The sequence below is a fragment of the Pristiophorus japonicus genome, chromosome 4 (assembly GCF_044704955.1).
Source record: "Pristiophorus japonicus isolate sPriJap1 chromosome 4, sPriJap1.hap1, whole genome shotgun sequence".
Taxonomy (NCBI): domain Eukaryota; kingdom Metazoa; phylum Chordata; class Chondrichthyes; family Pristiophoridae; genus Pristiophorus; species Pristiophorus japonicus.
In genome coordinates, this window is record NC_091980.1 from 104,303,350 (window position 1) to 104,327,704 (window position 24,355).

The 24,355-nt window shown below is 44.3% G+C and overlaps 1 protein-coding gene across 2 annotated transcripts; it reads right to left on the minus strand.

The window, feature by feature from the left end:
• Window positions 1–246: 246 nt before the first annotated feature.
• Window positions 247–13,787, minus strand: kiaa1191 (KIAA1191 ortholog). Of its 2 annotated transcripts, XM_070878470.1 has the most exons (8): window positions 13,154–13,787; window positions 12,874–12,967; window positions 12,321–12,505; window positions 10,929–11,046; window positions 5,407–5,531; window positions 4,354–4,463; window positions 2,548–2,690; window positions 247–1,039 (listed from the first exon to the last, which is right to left on the minus strand). In XM_070878470.1, the coding sequence occupies exons 2-8, from the start codon at window positions 12,899–12,901 to the stop codon at window positions 822–824; spliced, it is 927 nt and encodes a 308-aa protein (XP_070734571.1). In that variant the 5' UTR covers window positions 12,902–12,967; window positions 13,154–13,787; the 3' UTR covers window positions 247–821. The 2 variants fall into 2 exon arrangements, with proteins under 2 accessions (XP_070734571.1, XP_070734572.1); XM_070878471.1 differs by lacking the exon at window positions 12,874–12,967.
• Window positions 13,788–24,355: the final 10,568 nt, after the last annotated feature.

Here is a 24,355-nt window from a genome sequence, read left to right on the forward strand (position 1 = left end):
TAGAAACCATCAAACATTTGGACACAAAGAACATTCTATCAGTTTCTACCACAAACGTATACATTTCAAAATGGTTATTTAAAAAAAATAATCTATTTGCAATCAACAATTCTAGTTCAAATTTTAAAAAGCTTTAATAAAGTTTGGCCACTGTACATCTTTGGTCAGCAACCTTAATTTATCCAGCCATTATAAATATGGTTAACAGAATATATAACAAATTACTGTTTCAAAAAAGAAAATAGAAAGAGTAGCCAGAAATAGTTTATTTAACATATTAGACAATACCACAAATAGACGAATACAGGTAGCTCACTAGTTCTATGCGGTTATCCTATGAGCCTCTCTTTTAACCTCACACAAACTAAAGTACATTATTCTGCAACACCTTGTTATCATTCACATTTTACAACAAGGCTACGTGAAACTAACTTGTTGGTTAGTTAAGATTCCAACCAGAAACCTCAGCATGCATTGTACATCAACACTGAGGCTCCAATATTCCAACTTAGCTGCAGGCTTTTTTTAAAGTCAGGGTGGGGAAGATGATAAAAGACTAAAGAAATATTTTCAACACATCCTTTTTGGTGCAAATAAGCATTATGCGGGTTTAAATTCTTCATTCTGGTTCGGATTCTACAAACAAATTCAAATTTATCTTCTTTCCATTCTCCACATCTCCAATTTAAAAATAAAATCTCTACAAGTGTAAGTGTAGTCAGATACAACTAAATGAAGATCTCATAGGAGTGAGTTAATGTTGCAATTTACTCGAGCAGGGGTGCACACAGCCGACGCTACTTAAGTATGGTATAATTATATTAAAATCCTGTAGGAGCAAAAACGTTTAGATCTCTGGGCTCTACATGGTGAATACGAACAGGAGACTTTTTTTGTCTTTCTAGCAAAGTTAACTCCATTTTGGGTGGTTTCAAGTTTGCTTGATCTTCTGCCATCTTAGCAGCAGTGCCCTGAGTACGCATGATGTCCATAGGTGAGGGTTTTTGCATACCTTTGTAATTCTGAATAGCAAAACCACCTGCAGAAAAATAATTCATTTGTTGTTAGCATGCCAGAAATTTATTCTTAAAGAAATGAATTTAACAGATGCAGGGTAAACTTCAAATAGCCAGTAATTAAAACTTACATATATAGACATTAAAAGCTATAAAACTTAGTATAAAAATGCATTCCTCACTTTGTTGGGAGGTTTGAAGTACTAATTTATTCAGAAAAATTGAAAAAGGGAGAGAATTTTTGATTGAACTGGTTTAGTTGAAAGTAATTTTCCATTTTGTCCCCTTTTCCACAGCATTATTTGCAATTTCCTAGCAAAGGGATGGATAAGTGAACGGTTTTCACGTCTTTACCAATGTTGCTCTATAACCAGCCAACAGCGACTTGCACAGAGGTATTCTGGGTTGGATTTCCTCAGTGGAGGACACAGCAATGAGAACACAAAAATCTGTATCTCTTCAATAATAAACAAGTGCCAGGTTTTCAAAAAGGTAGCCTAGGAACTTATGTAGAACTCATGATGAGGGTCTGCTCCACTGAGGAATCAGATATGCTGCCCAGATAGTTCTTCATTTAATGTGTTCAATGTGACAAAACATTTTTGCATAAAACTAAAAAGATTTAAGTTTGTTGAATGTCATTTTGTGCAACTTTCATACCCTTTTTGCCAAGTAACAAGATGCAAATTAAAATGACAGAGGGTTAGAAGACAGATAGGTAACAAAGTGAAATGAGGAAGCTATTATAAACGCATTAAAAAGTGAGAGAATTAAGAAAGGGTAGGGCCAATTGGAAAATAAGGAAATCTTTTGGTGAATGAAGGACGAGTAGAGATATATGAGTACTTTCACAGAAGAGTGTAGTTCTGGGAGTTTAAAAAGATACAAGAACAGGTGGTGGAGCAACTAGACAGGATAACTAGATAAGGAAACAGTACTTAAGAAATTGGTGTAATTCAAAGATAAAAAAGGAACCAAAACATGACCAAATGCATCATAGAATGTTGAAGTAATGGAGGAGAATTAGAGGCTCTGACCAGAAATCTTATTGGTCCACAGATATGGAGTACATCGAGGCCTGAATGGTTGCCAATGTAATACCTCTGTTCAAAAGCTTTTATGAAAAAGGGGGGTTTAAAAAAAGTGGGGTTACATCTGGTAACTATAGACCAACTTATAATTAATAAGTAAATTTCCAACAGTCATATTACAAAAAGTTTCAACATTCGTATTACAGGGTAAAACAAATACTCATCCAGAAAGACAAGGATGGCCAGTATAGACTTACACAAGGTATGTCATGTTTGACAAATTTAATGGAATTTAATACATTTATTTGAGGAAATAATGAAGTGTACTGATAAAGGAAATGGCTTGGGTACAAAAGGCACCTGAAAGTGCTGAATAGGCTTGTTGGTTCAATGAAGGCAACAGTAATTTCATGTTTGTTGTTTTCTTCAAGATAAGAATTGGGAGATGATGATTTAGTTGGTGCTGAACAAATTCAAATAGATTTTATTAATCTTCCTACCTGGTTCAGTTGCTCTGTAATTCTGTGTACGCATGAAAGGCCTCCATTTTTCAGCTGCAGTTGCTTCACCAACAAATGTAGTGGAATCACCTTCTAGACTTTTACTACTCAGATCAGAAGATGCTCCCTGGCCAAACAAAGATCTGAAACCAGCATCAGAAAAGCAATAAAAATATTCCTTTCCTTCAATCATAAGACAGCATTAACTTAATTAAAATATATACGACATCAAATGTTTAGTAACCATATCCAGGTACAGTAAATATCTATAAATGCTAAAATATTCACAGATACATTAAATCACAAAAATTTACAAAATTTGTTAAAAAGTTTGTGAACCTTGGAGGAATTTACAACCACAAAATAAACTCCAGCTCATTTACAATAGATTTTTCACCCACAACCATTGGGTATTCAGTAAACTAAACATTAAAAATACAAATTTTATGATTTCACTATGGCATCAAGAACAATCACACTTAAGATGGTTGTATGACAAATTGCTATACAATATATTAAATGCCATAGCCACCTTCTTTCATAACTGATACCAACTTGTTTCACCTGTACTAAAGATGGGCAAGAACTAATGCCATTGAGTGACAAAGAAAACCAAATCAAGGAATGAAAAGGTAGGCAGATGAATGGGGACACATCGAATGAGTGTAACAACCATCAGATGTGATCTGCTACGCATACAGATTGACCAACAACCACAACCATCTTCCTTTGTGCTATGTATGACTAAGCCTGGGAAGAGTTTTCCCCGATTCCCATTTTCAGTTTTACTAGGGCTCCTTAATGCCACACTCAGTCAAATGTTGCCTTGATGTCAACAGCAGACATTCACTTCCTTCAGATCCTTTGTCCACTGTTTGGACCAAGACTGTAAGGAGGCCTGGAGCCGAGTGATCCTGTCAGAACCCAAATGAACAATCGGTGAACAGGTTTTTGGCGAGTAATTGCCACTTGATAGCATGGTCGACGACACCTTCCATCACTTTGCTGACGATTGAAAGTAGATTGATGGGGCAGTAATTGGATTTGTCCTGCTTTTTGTGGACAGAACGTGCCTGGGCAGTTTTCCACATTGTAGGGTAGATGCCAGTGTTGTAGCTGTACTGGAACAGCTTGGCTAGAGGCATGGCTAGTTCTGGAGCACAACAGCCGGGATGTTGTCTGGTCCTATATTCTTTGCTGTATCCAGTGCACTCAGCCGCTTCTGGATATCATGTAGAGTGAATCAAATTGGCTGAAGACTGACTTCTGTGACCGTGGGGACCTCAGTAGGAGGCCGATATTGCAAGACAATTAATTTTGGAAAATGTAGCTACTGATCCTACTTGGATTACATGGATATATCTTCTGCCGTGTTCACTTCTTGTCCAATTGATTACTGTTCATCGCTCGTGTTGGACAACAGCACCAGTCTCAGGATCCCCTTAGCAAAATGTTTTTTTAAAAAACATCCTCTAACAATTTTAAATTGCTACCCTCCTTTCATGCATCTCTGTCGGTGTACCTTTCATGCCTTGATCAGATTTCTTTGTCACTGTCAGTAGTTCTTACCCATCTTTAGTAGAGACGAAACTGCTCAAGTTAGTTTGTTCCAAAAGTTGGGGAACTACTGTATTTACTATCTTGTACACATTTAGTCACCACCCTGGAGTCATCCAAGGTATAAACCTTAGAATGATTTCCATTATTTTGGATTTTTAATATAAAAAGTGAAATTACTAGTTGATAATAGCTGTAGTAATTGAAGCTAACCGAACAGATATTCAGTTTCTACAACTATTTCTATACCTGCGATTTGGCATTGGTGAAGCCTGTGGAGTCCCGGAGGGAGTTGAGTGCGTTGATGAGGATATCTGCTTATCTTCTTTATTTAGATCCATACTCGGTACCTTGAATTTCTGTTTAAAAAAAAATTGCAAACAAATACTAAAGCGACAGCCAATGGGCAGATACAATTTTAAGGACTATGGGCTAGAATTTCCATTCCATTTCCAGTGGTACTGCTAGTTTTCGGCAGAAAACTACCCAGCGAAAATTTCCACTCCATGTCACAAAGAGTTCTGCCAGCAGTTTCAAAACATCACTGGGGAGTGGACTGCCGAAAAAAACACTACCGCCCAAGTTTGGGCTCAGCAGTGACCCGTAGGCAAGATCGGAAAAAACACCCATGAAAAGCAGCCAGAGCTGGCCGGTAGGTAAGTAGCCCTGCAAAGGCGGCAAGTTAAAATATTTTTTTAAGAATTCTTTTAAAATTCTTTTACAGCGATTAAGTTAAAAGAGATCTTGAGAATGTTTTCTGATTCTTTTATTTTGTGTTTCTTGGGAAAAAAAGTGTTTTCCCCCCTCCCTAGGCCCAACTGCATCCCGTGTCTAAATTTGAGTAATTACTGCCCATTTTGATTAAGTGCCCAATTTTCCTAGGATCGCGTTTAACTGCAATGATCCATTTTCGCGCCGGGTGGTATTTTTTTCCCTTTTTTGTGTAATTTTGCGTCAGCGTTAATTTAAGAACCGTAGCGATCTTTTGGGCAGCAATCCGGCAGGTTTTATGCAAATTCTATCCCTATCTATTTAGACACAAAGCTCGGTTTTAATAAAGACGGTGTGCAACTGACTCAGCCTAGAAAGTTTTATGGCCCATTCCTGGTTAACAGATTGTAGTAAGGGAGTGGATCTTGAGCTGGGGGGGTTGGAAAGAGGATAAAAATAGCTAGGGTAATGACAGCAAATGCTGCCAGTTTCATTATCAGGACAACCATAAATTCTGGGCCATTGTCATACTTGAAGCTGATGGTGCACACTGACATTTGATGCATAAATGGAAAAGTGCTCCCTTCTCACCTGTAATGCTTCCCCCACACGGTGATAACTGGCCTCTTCTGCAACTAGGCCCTTGTGTGGTTGGTAACCAGCATCTGTCAGACCAGCCTGCTTCTCAAACCGCTGTATGCTTTCCTGTGTCTGCTCTGGTAATTAAAATGTAAAACAAAACAATTTAAAAACCAAGAGGAAACATTAATACTTTGACTATGTACAAGAGGAAATGGTAATGGTCAATGTGCATTACAGACAAGCACTTAAAACCAAAGCTGATGTATTTAATTCAAATTTATCTTGCCATATACCAAAATTATTTAACTATAATTTTCATTTATATAGCACTCGAGTTGGAATGAGATCTCAAGAGCACTTTATGGAACGGTGAAAAAAAATGGACAGAGCAGAAGGGTAAAACATGTAGAATGGAGTTGGGGTAGGGTCAAAACAGTGGTCGAGAATCAAAATTCTTCAGGAAGCTTTTGAAAGCAGATTAGAAGAGGCAAAACAGAAGGATTTCAGGAGGGAGTCCCAGAAGGGAACAGCACAGTAGTTGAAAGATAGTGAGTGGAGGCTATAGGGAACAAGAATAGACCTAATTCAGAGAGGTACAAGGTTCAAACAGTGATTTTAGGGTTAAAGAGGCTATGGAGTTAGAGAGGGGCAAGGAAGTGGAAGTATTAGAAGCCAAAGATACAAATCTTGAAGTTCCTACATAGGGGTACAGTGATCCAATGAAATGCAGGTCTTTCAGTGGATACAATCAGTAGAATTCTGAATGAATTGCAGAATGGAAATGGGGGAACAGGAAATGCCAACTAGGAAAGCATTAGAGAAAACCCAGTCTTGAGGTGAGAAAGGTACATTAAAATCTTGACAGTGAGCAAGAGGTGGAAGCAGACAATAATTGTTCAAGGAGAGAGCTTGCATTGGGAATGAAACATAGCTCTGGATCAAGCACCACTCCAACAGACTTGAGCAGTTGAGCAGGCTGATGGACTACAAACAAAAAGATGTATGAGCTAGAAAGGATGGTTTTAATTTTGCTTAAGTTAAGCTGGAGGAAATTTTGATTTATCGAAGATTTAATCGAAGACAGGCAGTTGGGAAGTCAAGCAACAGAATCAAAGAACGAGGCAGAAATGCAAAGCTGGGAGCCGTCGGCGTACATATTTAAATCCCAGTTTTAGTTTACACCAAAAATACTTAAATGTTAATTGTTGGATCGTGTGAATAAATGTATATATTTTGTAAAAAGCGAGCCAGATTGTAACAATGGCGAGCCAACTGAGCCGCTCAGACCAAGGGGCTCCGGGTTTGACCCTTCTGTGTCGAGTTCACCGATCACAGTCTGAGCTGTCAGTGAGGAAGGCCCCGCCCCTGGGCCAAGGAAAGTAAATATCAGCCCTGGGATTCCTGCTTTTCATCACCATCCAGTGACCACTGCTGCAGAGGACACTCGTAGAGGTTTCTAGGAATGGCCTTGAACGTCCTGATAGTAGCGGTCACTTAATTTGTAAGGCTACGGAGAAAAAGTGGGTTTAGGACTAATTGGATAGCTCTTTCATAGAGCCGGCACAGGCATGATAGGCCGGATGGCCTCCTTCTGTGATGTATGATTCTATATTGAATCGGATCCTGTGCTTCTAGGTGTGGTCACCAAAGGGCAGTATACAGTGAAGAGATGATGATTATGGATGGAGTCCAGGATAAATCAGTGATGACTATATGTTCATGGGAGGAGAAACCATTAAGATATTGTTGGACAAATCGAAATGTAACAAGTAGAGGGGAGTGCCACAAAAAGAGATTGCCAAGCAGACACACTGGAGAAGGATAGAATGATCAACATCGTCAATGGAAGCCAAGAGGTTAGAAGTACGAGGAAAGACAGTGACCTCCTTAAGTTACAAAAGATGCCATTTGTAACTTTGACCAGTACAATCTCATGTGGGTGGGCCAGTTTCAAGTGTCCCAAACAGGGTGTGGTGTGAAAGATGGGCCTGTAATTGCAAGACATTGAAATATTCTAGAACTTTGAAGACAAAGGGAAGATACGACAGTGATAGCTGGAAAGAGTGGAACGAATTAATATATTTTTTGAGGAAGTGGTGATGGCAGTTTTTGAAGAGGTAACAGAGGATTGAGGAGCGCAATGCAGTTGATGTGGTGCACATGGACTTCCAAAAGGCATTTAATAAAGTGCCACACAATAGGCTTGCCAGGAAAGTTGAAGCCCATAAATAAAAAGGGAATGTGGCAGACGAAATTGGCTAGGTGACAGGAAACAATAGTGGTCAACAGTTGTTTTTCGGACTGGAGGAAGGTACACAGGAGTCGGTACTAGGATCATTGCTTTTCTTGATATATCATGACTTGGACTTGGGGTATACAGGGCACAATTTCAAAATTTGCACATGATAAAACTTGGAAGTATATAGTGAACAGTGATAGACTTCAAGTGGACATAAGCAGGCTGGTGGAATGGGCGGACACGTGGCAGATGAAATTTAACTCAAAGCTGCAAAGTGATACATTTTGGTAGGAAGAACGAGGAGGCGCAATATAAACTAAGGGTACAGTTCTAAAGAGTATGCATGAACAAAGACACCTGGGGGTACATGTGCACAAATCATTGAAAGTGGCAGGGTGAGATAGCGTTTAAAAAAGCAGACTGGATCCTGCGCTTCATAAATAGAGGCATAGAGTACAAGAACAAGGTTATAATAAACCTGTATAAAACACTGGTCTGACCTCAACTGGAGTATTCTGTTCAATTCTGGGCAGCACACTTTAGGAAGGATGTGAAAGCCTTGGAGAGGGTGCAGAAATGATTTACAAAAATGGTTGCAGGGTTTGAGGGACTTCAGTTATGTGGATAGACTGGAGAAGTTGGGGTTGTTCTCCTTAGAACAGAGAAGATTGAGAGGAAATTTGATAGAGGTGTTCAAAACCATGAGGTATAGACAGAGTAGATAGAGAGAAACTGTTCCCATTGGCAGAAGGGTCAAGAACCAGAGGACACAGATTGGCAGAAGAACCAAAGGCAACGTGAAGAGAAACTTTTTTTTTTATAAAGTGAGTGGTTAGGATCTGGAATGCAATGCCTGAGAGTGGTGGTGGAGTCAGATTCAATCGTGGCTTTGAAAAGGGAATTGGATAAGTACCTGAAGGAAAAAAAATTGCAGGGCTACAGGGAAAGTGTGGGGGAGTGGAACTAACTGAAGTGCTCTTGGAGAGAGCCAGCACGGGTTCAGCAGTCCAAATGGCCGCCGCCTTAGGTGTAACCATTCTATGAAGGAAGTAGTTTTATGTCAGCAAGCAATAAGCTGAAGCAAACGTTTTGGTCAGAAGCTGGGGGTGGAAATGATTCAAGGGAGCAGGTGATGACCTTCACAGACAAGTCATGGCATAGGTAGAAGGCAATGGAGGAGATGCTGCAGTGGATCTCAAGAAAATCATAAGTTCTTTGTATTTTCTTTAAAAAAAAAGGAGGATGAAAGAAGTAGATGAGGACGCAGGACAAGAGAGACAGTTAGTAATGCAGGAATTTGGAGTTTCTTCTACTCTCCATGGTTGACCATACCATCCTATTCCGTTGCCTCTCCTCCATTTTCCAGCTAGGTAAAGGAATGTCCTTGCTTGATTCCATTCCTAACTATTCAGGCATAGCCGGAGAATTACCTGCAGCGGTTTCTCTTCCTGGCCAGTTATCATCCTTGGCCCCCTCCCATTTCTCAACTACATGCTGGCCCCTGGCAACATTATATGAAAATGGGTGTTGTCAGGTACCACATGTACACTGACAACATCCAGCTCTACCTCACCATCACCTCTCAACGCCTCTACTGTCTGATTTGTAACGCTCCTTGTCCGACATCCAGTGCTGGACGAGCAGAAATTTCCATCAACTAACTATTGGGAAGACCGAAGCCATTGCCTTTGGTCCCCGTCACAAATTCTGTTACCTAAACACCGACTCCATCCCTCTCCCTTGTCACTGTTTGAGACTGAACCAGACTGTTCGCATTCTTGATGTCCTATTTGGCCCCGAGATGAACTAATAACCCAATATCTGCTCCATCACCAAGACCACCTCCGTAACCGCCCATCTCTGCCCCTGCCTCAGCTCATCTGCTGCTGAAACCCTCATCCATGCCTTTCTTAATTATTTCAAAGCTCTCCTGGCTGGCCTCCCATCTTGCACCCTCTAAACTTGAGTTCATCCAAAACTCTTGATGCCCGTATCCTAACTCGCACCAAGTCCCATTCACCCATCACCCCTGACCTACATTGGCTCCCGGTCCAGTAACACTTCAATTTTAAAATTAAATCCGTGTTTTCCCAAATACCCAAGCTCTTGAATTCCATCCCAAAACCTCTACCTTTCTCCCCTCCTCAACCAAGCTTTTGGTTCCCTATCCCAATATCTCATGTGGCTCGGTGTTTGATAATGCTCCTGTGAAGCGAATTTGGAGGTTTTACTACGTTAAAGGCCCTATTTAAATGCAAGTTGTTAATGTTGGATTTAGCCAGGAAAAGCAAGCAACAATAAACCAAGCCGGATCTGGCTGTGAACCAAGAGGCTATTCAAAAGCCAGGTACATTTGAGCCTATGAGGTCTGGAATTGCGGCTATGGAGGTAGCTGTCACCCTGGTGGAGTGACAGGTGATGGGGCCAAGGCCATTAAAAAGGTGAAAGTGAAGCAGTTATGAAGGGCATCAATGCCATTACAGATGGCAGGTCAGAGAGGATGAAGGATGGGGTTTGAGAAGGCCTTAAAAAAAAAAAAAAAAAAGAGATGGAGAGAGGGGTCCCAACCCACCCTCACCAGACAGCAAGTGAAACTGGAGGAGATTTGAGCTATCTCAGAGCGCCCAGTGATAGAAGTCTTGAAGCCTATGTAATAATGGTGGCCATGTACATGGAGGAAGAAATTGATAGAGGGCGAGGTTGATGGAAGCAAATGTGCAAGGAAATTAGTGGTAGGGAAGAGCGAGTTAGAATGGAGGTTGAAATCATCAAGGACAAGAAGTTGCTCAGTGTAGGGACAGAGGGTAAAACAAAATCAGTGAGGCAAGCACCTAGGAACTTAAAATCAATAGATGGAGAATTTTGAAAGAGGTGGGCAGGATGATAAAGGGCAAAATGTTCTTGAGGGAGGGGGGGTGGGGGGGGGGGGGGGGGGGGGGAAATAAGAGAGAAAATCTCCAGGAAGTCAACTTTGGAGAATATAATGCTACTCCAGAGTCCAAGAAACAGAGGAGACGTCAGAAGCACAATCCAAGCTGGTTGGCACAATGGTCATCCAAATCTGATTGGGGTCAGCAATCTGAACCTAGTAAGGGTCACAGTCTGATGTAAAATGATTGTTAGAGGTCCAGGGTGTTTGGAAGGAGGGAATTTAGATGCACTAGTGAAGTTAAGACTTGAATTATTCCACTGGTGTAGATGTTTTAAGTTGCATCTTGAGACAATGTCCTTTAAGATCTTTACTACAACAATTAAGATGTATCATTATTCAGTCAGCAATGGGCTTTCTTACTCGTCATAAGTGAGTTCATGATGACAGAAGTTGCTTTGGCTTTCACAACATGGACTTTGCTCAGGCTCTGAGTTGATGGACCTATAATCGAAGAAGCACAATGTTCTCCATCTTCCACCTAGAGTAAAAGACCATGAAGAAGTGAAACATTTCTCAGAATTATTTTGCTGAAAGTCTGTAGCTACAGATATTTGTGCAATTTTTTTACAACACTATCAGCGCTTATGTTATATAAACGGTAGGTATAGCTCAATTCTAAAACTATATCTGGTTGGTATATGATTTTGCATGATTGATTCATCAGTTAGCATCTGAAGTAGAATGATGTGCCCCCAAATCACCCTCCTTTTACAACCCTTCAGATCACTTGTTCTGAACATCACTGAAGTACCAATTCTATGAAATGAGCATAGCATTTGTAAAAATGTTCTACCTAAAAAAGATTTGCATTTATATATCAACTGTCACAATTTCAGGAAATCCCATAGTGCTATACAGCCAATGAAGTAACCTCAAGTTAGCAGCAGTGCACGATGCTCTACAGAATGGATGCATGCACTAGAAACTTTCACTGTCAAGAGTATGTTGATCATGATCAAATTGTTAGCCAGTATACATAATTGTGCTTGGTAGGCAGCACTGCAATAAAAGATCTTTCTGGAGCCATTTTTCAGGCCACTATTAAAGAAACCACTTACTGGTATAACATGGAAAAGGCAGAAGCCAGAGTCAGAATCAGAGGTGGTTTCTTTAACAGCGATCTGAAAAATGGCTCCAGAAAGATATTGATTTGTAATGCTGCCTACCATGCAAAATTTATGTATAATCGGCTGATAATTGACTACATATAGCAACACACCACTACTCTGGCCAGAATGGAGATGATGGGGCAATTCCCACATCAATCACATCTTGCACTGCTGCAAGTGACTACGATGTAACTATCATTCTGCTGAAGAAATCATCCAGCTTTTATACACAGAATTGTTTGCTGCTGCAATTGGTATCGATTGTTTTTAAGCAGACTTTGCTTTGTTGTTTGCTGAGTAAACACTGCAAGTCTTAAGACATTCCCCAGCAGAATACACAAAGAAACTCATGCCAAATATTAAATACTTGGAACAAAAGTGACTGAAAGTGTAATTTGTAGAAAAAATAATTTTGATGAGTACCTATCTGCTGTTCATAATCAGCAATCTTAAATGGGTGTCATGAACATAACACCCGATGAAAATTGAAAAAAGTCAAGATAATAAAAAGATGGAGAACAAATATGCACAGCAGGTTCCAGCATTCAAACCACACTGAGCAACTGCAAATTTAATATTTTATTGAAGTGGGGACATATAAATGTTACTGTAATTCACTCATTGCTTATAAATAAAAGTATACCATAGACAATTGTTGGTATTTCCGCTCTGGGATAACGGGTTTCCACAATATATTGCTTCCCATATCAGAAGGTGGAGGCGTCATTGGCGTGAAATCTTCCAGGGCATCATCATAACTGAAAGCCCTACGGTGTACCCCTATTGGTAGGGACATCTTTTCTAGTAGACTCGAAGAATGTTCGATGGCTGAAACATACATGGACAGTACATTTAATTTTACTTGTGTACAAGTGTCAATGGCAGTGATCTATTGGATTATATAATTTGCATTAATTGTAGCATCAATAAATATCCATCAGTTAGGTCAAATCATCGATAAATAAAACCATGCTCAATTGCAATTAAATCAAATTTGAAGTTGCACTGCTGAAAATAATTTGGACAATTAAAATGAATGCACGTTAGAAACTATATTGCATTAGCAACTCAGCCTTAAAACGCGAACAATCCGCGATGGCGACTACATGAAAATCGGCCGGGTTTCTTTTGCCTTTAAAAGCACTACAAAAAAAGGAGGGTGGGAACAAAGCAGAACAGAAACGGGCCCAAATTACCAGGAACGTTATGTTCATGTGAAGCCATAATAGCTGCGTTACTGCTGCAGCTTCTCCAGAAGGAAACACACAACAGGCTTTAAGATTCCTCCACCTGTTAAGAAAAAAATATAAAGACACACTAAATCCTTCCTTCCAAAAGAAGCAAACAACATGCCCTGCCTCTCTCCAAGCAGGTCTGGTAAATCAGGAGCCGCACGGAGCAGCAGTGGCAGCACTGGCCCACTCGGCAGCGGATGGTAACGGGAGACGCGGCCCGGAGTAACGAGTAAGCACTTACGGTCTTGGTCCTGGTGTGGCGTGGGGTGAGCGGCTGAAGCGCAGTCTCAGCAGCAGCGCCGCAGCGGTAGCAACAGCCCGCGGAGCGGGTCACACGGAGGCATGTCGCGGCTATCGGGAGATGGGGGAAAGGAGCCGGCTCTCAGGGCCGACTGGATTCCGCCATCACAAGACCCGCCGGAAGATGGCTGGTAGCGGGATGGGCTGGAAGTAAGAGCTGCTGGTGTGCAGAAGCCAGGCTCACCCAGCAGCGCTCCCAGAAGGTCCCACTCCCCGGCAACGCTGTGTATGTGTCGGAGTCGGTCTGTCTCCGGCGCCGCTCCACCTCTGGCAGTTTAACGGCCGCCCAGGCTGTGACGCGGCCGCACACGCGAAGCCTCGAGCCCCCAAATCATCCAATCAACTGACGGGCGGAACCCCGATCTCCATAGAAACGGCAGACGTCGTATTAGATCACGCGAGTATGCGACTGCTGACTTGGACCCCTGCTCGAGAAGGTTCATTTAAAAAGTTCGGCGCTTCCATTATGCTATTACTTTTTTTAAACAAACATTGAATTAGTAAAACGCGGCGGCGCTATCTTTATTCTTTCTCTTCGAAATGTGTAAGGTAGCAGTAAAAGTGAGATCCGGTGGACGGAAAGGATGAGCCACAGCTAGTGTTAGGACCCTAATCCCCCAACTCCGCCCCCTTTCGTCTCGCGAGCGGGCGACGTCACCGCAATTAGAACTTTTTGTTCCAGTCGACACATGCGCACCGGTCCTGTTTACAAGGGGCGGGGCGCTGGAATCAACAACTGGGATAAGGGGATTGGCTCTCACTGATCCCAACCTACTCCCGCCACCCTGTTTGCCTTGCAATTTTACCGAGGCCTGATCTGCCCTCTCTGGTGGACATAAAAGATCCATTGGCACTATTTCGAAGAAGAGCAGGGGAGTTATCCGTAGTGTCCTGGCCAATTATTATCCCTCAATCAACATCACAAACAGATCATCTGGTCATTATCACATTGTGCACAAATTGGCTGCCGTGAGAGTACTTCATTGGCTGTAAAGCGCTTTGGAACGTGCAGTGGTCATGAAAGGTGCAACACAAATGCAAGTCTTTTCTTTCCAATTCACACTGCAGAATTATTCAATTGGTACCAACAGCTCCTCACCCAACTGTCACCCCACACAGGGAGGTGTTGGCAGAATATTTGATCATGGAGGGCAACACAACTGAGCTCAATCCTGATCGCACCTTAAGTTCCCACACTGACTGACATTGGTCACCACCTCTAACTCAAAGCACAAATAGAATACTGCCATCCCCTTTCTTCCCATAGCAATCGATGGATCTTGACCAGGAGCAAGAATTAAAAGGAAAGACTACAAATGCTTAGAAAACAAACAGATGGTTTTCTAGATCAACATGTCGAACCAACTAGAGGGCTGGCCATCCCAGACTGGGTGATGTGCAATGAGAAAGGACTAATTAGCAATCTTGTTGTGTGAGGCCCCTTGGGGAAGAGTGACCATAATATGGTAGAATTCTTTATTAAGATGGAGAGTAACACAGTTAATTCAGAGACTAGGGTCCTGAACTTAAGGAAAGGTAACTTCGATGGTATGAGACGTGAATTGGCTAGAATAGACTGGCAAATGATACTTAAAGGGTTGACGGTGGATAGGCAATGGCAAACATTTAAAGATCACATGGATGAACTTCAACAATTGTACATCCCTGTCTGGAGTAAAAATAAAACTGGGAAGGTGGCTCAACCGTGGCTAACAAGGGAAATTAAGGATAGTGTTAAATCCAAGGAAGACGCATGTAAATTGGCTAGAAAAGGCAGCAAACCTGAGGACTGGGAGAAATTTAGAATTCAGCAAAGGAGGACAAAGGGTTTAATTAGGAGGGGGAAAAGAAGAGTATGAGAGGAAGCTTGCCGGGAACATAAAAACTGACTGCAAAAGCTTCTATGGATATATGAAGAGAAAAAGATTAGTGAAGACAAACATAGGTCCCTTGCAGTCATATTCTGGTGAATCTATAACGGGGAACAAAGAAATGGTAGACCAGTTTGACAAATACTTTGGTTCTGTCTTCACGAAGGAAGATTCAAATAACCTTCCAGAAATACTAGGGGACCGAGGGTCGAGTGAGAAGGAGGAACTGAAGGAAATCCTTATGAGGCAGGAAATTGTGTTAGGGAAATTGATGGGATTGAAGGCCGATAAATCTCCGGGGCCTGATAATCTGCATCCCAGAGTACTTAAGGAAGTGGTCCTATAAATAGTAGATGCATTGGAGATCATTTTCCAACAGTCTATGACTCTGGATCAGTTCCTATGGACTGGAGGGTAGCTAATGTAACACCACTTTTTAAAAAAGGAGGGAGAGAGAAAACAAGTAATTATAGAACGGTTAGTCTGACATACGGTAGTGGGGAAAATGTTGGAATCAATTGTTAAAAATATAATAGCAGCGCATTTGGAAAGTAGTGACAGGATCAGTCCAAGTCAGCATGGATTTACGAAAGGAAAATCATGCTTGACAAATCTTCCGGAATTTTTTGAGTGTAACTAGTAGAGTGGACAAGGGAGAACCAGTGGATGTGGTGTATTTGGACTCTCAAAAGGCTTTTGACAAGGTCCCACACAAGAGATTGGTGAGCAAAATTAAAGCACATGGTATTGGGGGTAACGTACTGACATGGATAGAGAACTGGTTGGCAGACAGGAAGCAGAGAGTTGGGATAAACGGGTCCTTTTCAGAATGGCAGGCAGTGACGAGTGGGGTGCCGAAGGGCTCAGTGCTGGGACCCTAGCTATTTACAATATACATTAATGATTTAGATGAAAGAATTGAGTGTAATATCTCCAAGTTTGCAGATGACACTAAACTGGGTGGCGGTGTGAGCTGTGAGGAGGACCCTAAGAGGCTGCAGGGTGACTTGGACAGGTTAGGTGAGTGAGAAAATGCATGGCAAATGCAGTATAATGTGGATAAATGTGAGGTTATCCATTTTGGGGGCAAAAACATGAAGGCAGAATATTATCTGAATGGCGGCAGATTAGGAAAAGGGGAGGTGCAACGAGACCTGGGTATCATGGTACATCAGTCATTGAAAGTTGGCATGCAGGTACAGCAGGCGGTGAAGAAGGCAAATGGTATGTTGGCCTTCATAGCTAGGGGATTTGAGTATAGGAGCAGGGAGGCCTTACTGCAGTTGTACAGGGCCTTCATGAGGCCTCACCTGAACTGGAATATTGTGTTCAGTTTTGGTCTCCTAATCTGAGGAAGGACATTCTTGCTGTTGAGGGAGTGCAGCAAAGATTCACCAGACTGATTCCCGGGATGGCAGGACTGACATATGAGGAAAGACTGGATCAACTGGGCCTGTATTCACTGGAGTTTAGAAGGATGAGAGGGGATCTCATAGAAACATATAAAATTCTGACGGGACTGGACAGGTTAGATGCAGAATGTTCCCGATGTTGGGGAAGTCCAGAACCAGAGGACACAGTCTAAGGATAAGGAGTAAGCCATTTAGGACTGAGATGAGGAGAAACTTCTTCACTCAGAGAGTTGTTAACCTGTGGAATTCCCTACCGCAAAGAATTGTTGATGCCAATTCATTGGATATATTCAAGAGGGAGTTAGATATGGCCCTTACAGCTAAAGGGATCAAGGGGTATGGAGAGAAAGCAGGAAAGGGGTACTGAGGTGAATGATCAGCCATGATCTTATTGAATGGTGGTGCAGGCTCGAAGGGCCGAATGGCCTACTCCTGCACCTATTTTTTATGTTTCTATGTAAAATCAGACAATATTTAGAAATACACATTGAACACAAATTACGGTCCAGTGGCGAAGCAAAGGCTTTCGCCGCTGGCCCAGAAGAAAGCTGTTCACAAAGATCTCGGGCTAGAACCCCCACTTTTGTGCTTATCGCCCAAAAATGGGCATTATTTCCGGCATGGGCGTTAAAAAAGGGTTTTCAGATCGCCTGCTTCTCGCCCACTCAAAACATCTAGTTTACATTTTTGAAAATGGGAGTTACCGTGAGCAATATCAAATGGGCGGTAGCGTTAATTTTTTTTTACCTTTTGCCGTAAAGTGTGGCTATTCTTAGCAACGGCATGGCAACGCTCGATTCCCGCGATTCTGGAGGTCGAGGGTCACCATGATATGCGCAGGAGGAGACAGAGAGAGAGGGAGGTCAGAGGGACTGAAGACATGGCTGGGTGTAGTGTGGCTGCTTTGGGAGGAAGGAGGGAGACTTTAAAGCTTCACAGCAAGTAGCCAAACAAAAATTAGCTGTTACCAGCCACATATTTGACCGAATTTGCCCTATGATGGAGAGCGAGGAGGAGGCATCACAGCATGCTGTGGAGACTGATGCTGGAGAGAGCAGCGAGGTGGGAGAGGAGCACATTGGGGGCTGCAAAACAGCCAGGAGGTTCTCGAATGAGGCAAATGCCTCCCTTCTGCAGGAGGTCGAGTTATGCTGGGGTGATTTGACACGCGGAGGGCATGGGAAGCCCACCCCAATGGCCTACCAGAGGATATGGACCGAGATAGCAGAGGTGGTCTCATCGGCGACCAACAAGGTGCATGAGGGCAACCAATGCCACAAACGATGGAACGACCTTGTGGGATCCGCAAGAGTAAGTATTACATTTATTTACATGTACTTATGTATTTATATAATTTGATTTGTAACAGTCAGGAGTGACTATCAGCAGATGTGAGGTCTTGTACTTTTACCGGGAATGTTTTACTCAAAGCCTGCGGTCACGGTGTACATCTTCAGGTAAAGAATAATTATAATCATAATTACATCTGTCGGTTATGTGTTGTATCAGTCTCTGTGACAGTACCTAACAATGATATCACGCAATGATCTCATGCCATATCGTCCTGTCACCTTTTACAGAAGAAACTATCGACGATGAGGTCCTTGCAGAGGCGAACGGGTGGGGGTCCACCAGTCCCTAGCGACATCAGAGATGGAAGAGCAAGTGCTCGCAATCATAGGGAAGCACCCCCGGACAGCCACGGATGCATTTGCAGACCCTGAAGTGATGCCATGTGAGTAAAGTTTACACCATTGTGTCTATAGATGCCACCCACACCCACTCATATCCGAACAATCATATATGATAGATGATTTCTAAAAGTGTCATAGAAATGATGCTGGCCTAATGAGAATCATTGCAATGCACAATGTGTTGATGGTCATGAAATGTGATGTCTGTGATGATTTTGATAACGGTGGTGCTTTTGTCGTGCATATACTGTGTGTAGTGCTGGAATCACCTTGTCACCCTAGCACCCCCTTCTCCTCTAATAACCTCATTTGTGTTTTGCAGCTCAGCCAGCAGCGCGGCCGCAGGCAAGACCACAGAGGCCAGAAGGTGGGGGCACGGGACAGGAGTCGGCGCTGAGGAGCTCCGATTCTCGCCCGTCAATCTGCTGGGTTTGTTCTCGATGGATGAGAGCACGGACTTCGAAGATCTTGCATCGCTATGCTCCATAAGCCATTCCACCCCAAGGCCATCTAGTGGTTCTCCAGTTATTCCCGCCTCCACTCTGGAGGTACCGGCCCCAAGCACCTCTCCACAGGACACGCCATTTGTCCCCAGGACGGCACCGACCCCGCGGAGGCCTCGTGGATGCGGCAGGTCTGTTCCACGAGCGCGACATGACAGCGGAAAGATGGTACAGTTGTCCAGGAGGACTGTAGACATTGGTGACCAGCTCATTGAAGCATTCGGGGGCATATCCCGACAGCTGGCCACCATGACCGAGTACATCCCTCGCATGGCAGAGTCCCTGGATGCGATAGCCAGGAACACTGCTGCCACAGGCCTCCCAGTGGTCCCCGAGCGCGGCACTCCACCCCTAGGTTCTACACCACCACTGCGAACGACAGATGAGAGCAAGGACCAAGATCCTGCTTCTGCATCAGAGAATGTTGCCCCCTCGGCACCTCCTGCTCCCGTACCCGTGCAACCACCGCATCTGCCTTCATCCCCCCCAATAAGGCACTGCCTGAGGAGCTCCTTGGCCAGGTGCCGTCAAGCAAGGAGGGGAAGGGGTAGAGATGGGGAGGAGAGGGGGGAAAGAAAGTGAGGTGCATGTGCTCAGGTGATGGCTCTGTTATATCTCCATCTGGGTGTATGCAATTTGTTGCAATGTATGGGAGCTGGGGATCACGCTCCTGCTTTGCCTTTGTATTCTGTATTGCTGGACATGTTGAACATGTGATTGATATCAATGGTGGAAAAAGTGGGGTGTGGGCAGGGGCTGAGTGTTATTGGCTGTGATACTTATGATTTCAGACCAATGTTGGTATTAAACTTTTGTTATTGAATATAACCTTGTTGCGCATTGTTTCAGATAGCTGGACTGTTACACACTGGTGATTCCTCACCATGAAAGGGTTAAATACAATGTAAACTTTAACTGGCACCAAGGTGATGGGCACTATTGATGTCTAAGCTGCACACACACAGCAGTGTGTCAGCGTTGTCACTCACATCAGTGCCGCAGGGCTCAGTGCTGAGACCTCAGCTCTTTACAATATACATTAATGATTTTGATGAAGGAATTGAGTGTAATATCTCCAAGTTTGCAGATGACACTAAACTGGGTGGCGGTGTGAGCTGTGAGGGGGATGCTAGGAGGCTGCAGGGTGACTTGGACAGGTTAGGTGAGTGGGCAAATGTATGGCAGATGCAGTATAATGTGGATAAATGTGAGGTTATCCACTTTGGGGGCAAAAACATGAAGGCAGAATATTATCTGAATGGCGGCAGATTAGGAAAAGGGGAGGTGCAACGAGACCTGGGTGTCATGGTTCATCAGTCATTGAAAGTTGGCATACAGGTACAGCAGGCGGTGAAGAAGGCAAATGGTATGTTGGCCTTCATAGCTAGGGGATTTGAGTATAGGAGCAGGGAGGTCTTACCGCAGTTGTACAGGGCCTTGGTGAGGCCTCACCTGGAATATTGTGTTCAGTTTTGGTCTCCTAATCTGAGGAAGGACATTCTTGCTATTGAGGGGGTACAGCGAAGGTTCACCAGACTGATTCCCGAGATGGCAGGACTGACATATGAGGAGAGACTGGATCAACTGGGAGTTTAGAAGGATGAGAGGGGATCTCAGAAACATATAAGATTCTGACGGGACGGGACGGGACAGGTTAGATGCAGGTAGAATGTTCCCGATGTTGGGCAAGTCCAGAACCAGGGGACACAGTCTTAGGGTAGGCTATTTAGGACTGATATGAGGAGAAACTTCTTCACTCAGAGAGTTGTTAACCTGTGGAATTCCCTGCCGCAGAGAGTTGTTGATGCCAGTTCATTGGATATATTCAAGAAGGAGTTAGATATGGCCCTTATGGCTGAAGGGATCAAGGGATATGGAGAGAAAGCAGGAAAGGTGTACTGAGTTTGAATGATCAGCCATAATCTTATTGAATGGTGGTGCAGGCTCGAAGGGCCGAATGGCCTACTCCTGCACCTATTTTCTATGGCAGTACACCACAAGGCCAGAACGGTGCCGTACGTGATGCGGGAAAAGGTAGAAGGCGAATTGGACCACCTGCTGAGGGAAGGCATCATCTCGCCAGTGGAATTCAGTGACTGGGCGAGCCCGATTGTGCCGGTGCTCAAGGCGGAGAGGTCGGTCAGGATATGTAGTGATTACAAAGCCACCATCAATCGGGTGTCACTCCAAGACCAGTACCCGCTACCGAGAGCGGTGGACCTCTTTGCCACGCTATCCAGTGGCAAACGGTTTTCAAAATTGGACCTGACTTCAGCTTACATGACCCAGAAGCTGACGAGTGAGTCGAAGAAGCTGACCACCATCACGACACACAAGGGGTTGTTTGTGTACAACAGATGTCCGTTTGGGATTCGCTCGGCCGCCGCGATTTTTCAACGAAATATGGAAAGCCTCCTCAAGTCGATTCCAAGGACAATGGTTTTTCAAGACGACATCCTCATCACGGGTTGTGATACTGAAGAACACCTCCGCAACCTGGAGGAGGTGCTACGCAGACTGGACCGGGTAGGTCTGCGACTGAAAAAGGCGAAGTGCTACTTCCTAGCTCCAGAGGTAAAATTCCTGGGGATGAGGGTAGCAGCACACGGGATCAGACCTACTGCGCCCAAAACAGAAGCGATCCAGAGAGCACCCAGACCCCGTAACACGACGGAGCTGCGTTCGTTCCTGGGGCTCCTGAACTATTTTGGTAACTTTCTTCCCAAATTGAGCACGCTGTTAGAGCCGCTACACGTGCTCCTACGCAAAGGTCGCGAATGGATCTGGGGGGACAGCCAGGAAAGAGCTTTTGATAGAGCACGAAATTTGTTATGTTCCAACAATCTGTTAACGCTATACGATCCATGTAAGAAACTTGTTTTAACGTGCGACGCGTCGTCCTATGGGGTCGGGTGTGTGTTGCAGCATGTGAATGACAAGAGTCAGTTACAGCCGGTAGCTTATGCCTCCAGAAGTCTGTCCCAGGCAGAACGGGGCTATGGGATGGTAGAAAAGGAAGCGCTTGCATGTGTATATACTGTAACGTCCTAACGTCCCTTTTGGCCAAAAACAAGGCCATAAATGCAAATGCATCGGCCCGCATACAGAGGTGGGCACTCACGTTAGCCGCCTATAGCTATACAATTCGGCACAGACCGGGCACTGAAAACTGCGCCGATGCACTCAGCAGGCTCCCACTAGCCACCACCGAGGGGGCAACCGAGCATGCTGCTGAGATGGTCATGGCTGTTGAAGCTTTCGAAAGCGAAGGCTCACCCGTGACAGCTCGTCGATTAAAGTCTGGACAAATATAGACCCGCTACTGTCTTTAGTCAAGAAATATGTCCTGAATAGGGACTGGGCAGCCACGTACGGGGCATGCCCTGAGGAATTCAAACCATTTCACAGGCACAAGGATGAACTCTCGATTCAGGCCGATTGCCTACTATGGGGAAACCGAGTCGTCATGCCCCAGATGGGCAGAGAGGTGTTCATCAGAGAACTCCACAATGAGCACCCGGGCACTGTCATGATGAAGGCAACTACCAGGTCACACGTTTGGTGGCCAGGGATAGATGCAGACCTGGAACTTTGTGTTCGCAGGTGAAACACGCGTGCCCAGCTGGGCAATGCGCCCAGGGAAGCCCCCCTTAAGCCCCTGGTCCTGGCCCGCCAAGCCATGGTCACGCATCCATGTGGACTACGCAGGTCCTTTCATGGGAAAAATGTTTTTGGTTGTAGTAGACGCCTACTGCAAATGGATCGAGTGTGACATTCTCAATTCAAGCACATCCTCTGCCACAGAAGAAAGTCTACGGGCAATGTTCGCCGCCCATGGTCTACCGGACGTCTTGGTCAGCGACAATGGCCCGTGCTTTACAAGCATTGAATTCCAGGACTTCATGGCAGGCAATGGAATCAATCATGTCATAACGGCACCGTTCAAGCCGGCCTCAAATGTCCAGGTGGAACGAGCAGTGCAGATAATCAAACAGGATGCTCAAAATCCAAGGGGGTTCCCTACAAAGCCGCTTATCACGTCTCCTGTTGGCCAATAGATCCCGACCACACTCGCTCACAGGGGTCCCACCCGCAGAGCTGCTAATGAAAAGGACGCTCAAAACCAGGTTATCCCTTATACACCCCACGCTGAAAGAAATTGTTGAGAGCGGGCGCCAGTCACAATGTGACTACCACGACGGGAATGCAAGGGCGCAATGTATTGATGTCAATGACTCTGTCTTTGTCCTCAACTACGCTGCAGGGCCTAAATGGCTCATAGGCACTGTGATTGCCAAAGAGGGGAATAGGATTCTGGTAGTTAAACTTACCAATGGACAAATCTGCTGCAAACACGTGGATCAAACAAAAAGGAGGTTCAGCAACACCATAGAAGCAGAGGAAGAACACGATATAGAGTTCACTCCTCCACAGTTGACCGAACACCGGAACCAAGCGGAGGAGAGCCCAGTCACTGTGGGCAGTCCAGACAGGCCTGAGGCACCGCAAACAGCAAACACTCAGGCCAGCGCCCAACAACCGGAGCGCCAACTCAGGCGCTCTACAAGGGAGCGTAAACCACCAGAGAGACTTAACCTGTGATCCCAATAAGACTTTGGGGGGGGGAAGGAAGTGATGTCATGTATTTAACCGTCATAGTAACCCATGTATAAACTGACCTAAGTTGTGCACTGTGAGAACATTGACCACCAGGTGGTGAATTTGTGGGAGACAATCCTAACCTGGACTTTCAGATATAAAAGGGGACGCTCCACCCACCTTCTGTACTTCAGTGCTGGCTAATAAAGGTTACTGGTCACAGAGAGACCTTCTCTCAAGTATGGGCCTCGTGTGCATTTATACGGTATAGTAAAGACATATTACCGAGCCACGTAAAGAAGTATTAGGACAGATTACCAAGGTTATAAGAAGCGTCTTAAAGGGAGGAGAGAGGTAAAGAGGCGGAGAGGTTCAGGGAGGGAATTCTAGAGTTTAACGCCTCGGCAGCTGAAAGCACTGCCGCCAATGGTGGAGCATTTAAAACGGAGTGCGTAAGAGGCCAGAATTGGAGGAGCATAGAGAGGGTTGTTGGACTGGAGGAGGATACAGAGAGAGGGAGGGGCAAGGCCATGAAGGCATTTGAAAACAAGAGAATTTTAAAATTGCTGGACCAGGAGCCAGGGTGATGAGTGAACAGGGCTTGGTGCAACTTAGGATATGGGCAGAAGTGTTTTGGATGAGCTCAAGTTTACAAAGGGTGGCTGGCCAGGAGAGCACTGGAATAGTCGAGTCTAGAAGTAACAAAGGCATGGATGAGGTTTTCAGCAGATGAGCTAAGGTAAGGGCAGAGATGGGCGGTATTACGGAGGCGGAAGTAGGCAGTCTTGGTGATGGAGCGGATATTAGATCGTCAGCTCATCTCGGGGTCAAATAGGATACCAAAGTTGCGAATGATCTGGTTCAGCCTCAGACTGTAACGAGGGAGAGGAATGGAGTCAGTAGCTAGGGAACAGAGTTTGTGCCCGGGATATGTGGTGGGGATGAGTCAGATATGTTTAACCCTTTCAAAAAAAGGCAATTAATGGATTTAATAGCTATGAGCTGCTTTTAGAAAAGATGGAAAGAAGTTGGAAACTGGTAGATGATATATCAATATTGTAGTG

Excerpts from the sequence above, each read along its gene's own strand:
- kiaa1191 (XM_070878470.1), bottom strand. The coding sequence starts at position 12,901 with ATGGCTTCACATGAACATAACGTTCCTG. Across the intron at positions 12,506-12,873 it reads ACATGAACATAACGTTCCTG|CCATCGAACATTCTTCGAGT; the intron begins GTAATTTGGGCC and ends TGTATGTTTCAG. Across the intron at positions 1,040-2,547 it reads TTACAGAGCAACTGAACCAG|GTGGTTTTGCTATTCAGAAT; the intron begins GTAGGAAGATTA and ends ATTTTTCTGCAG.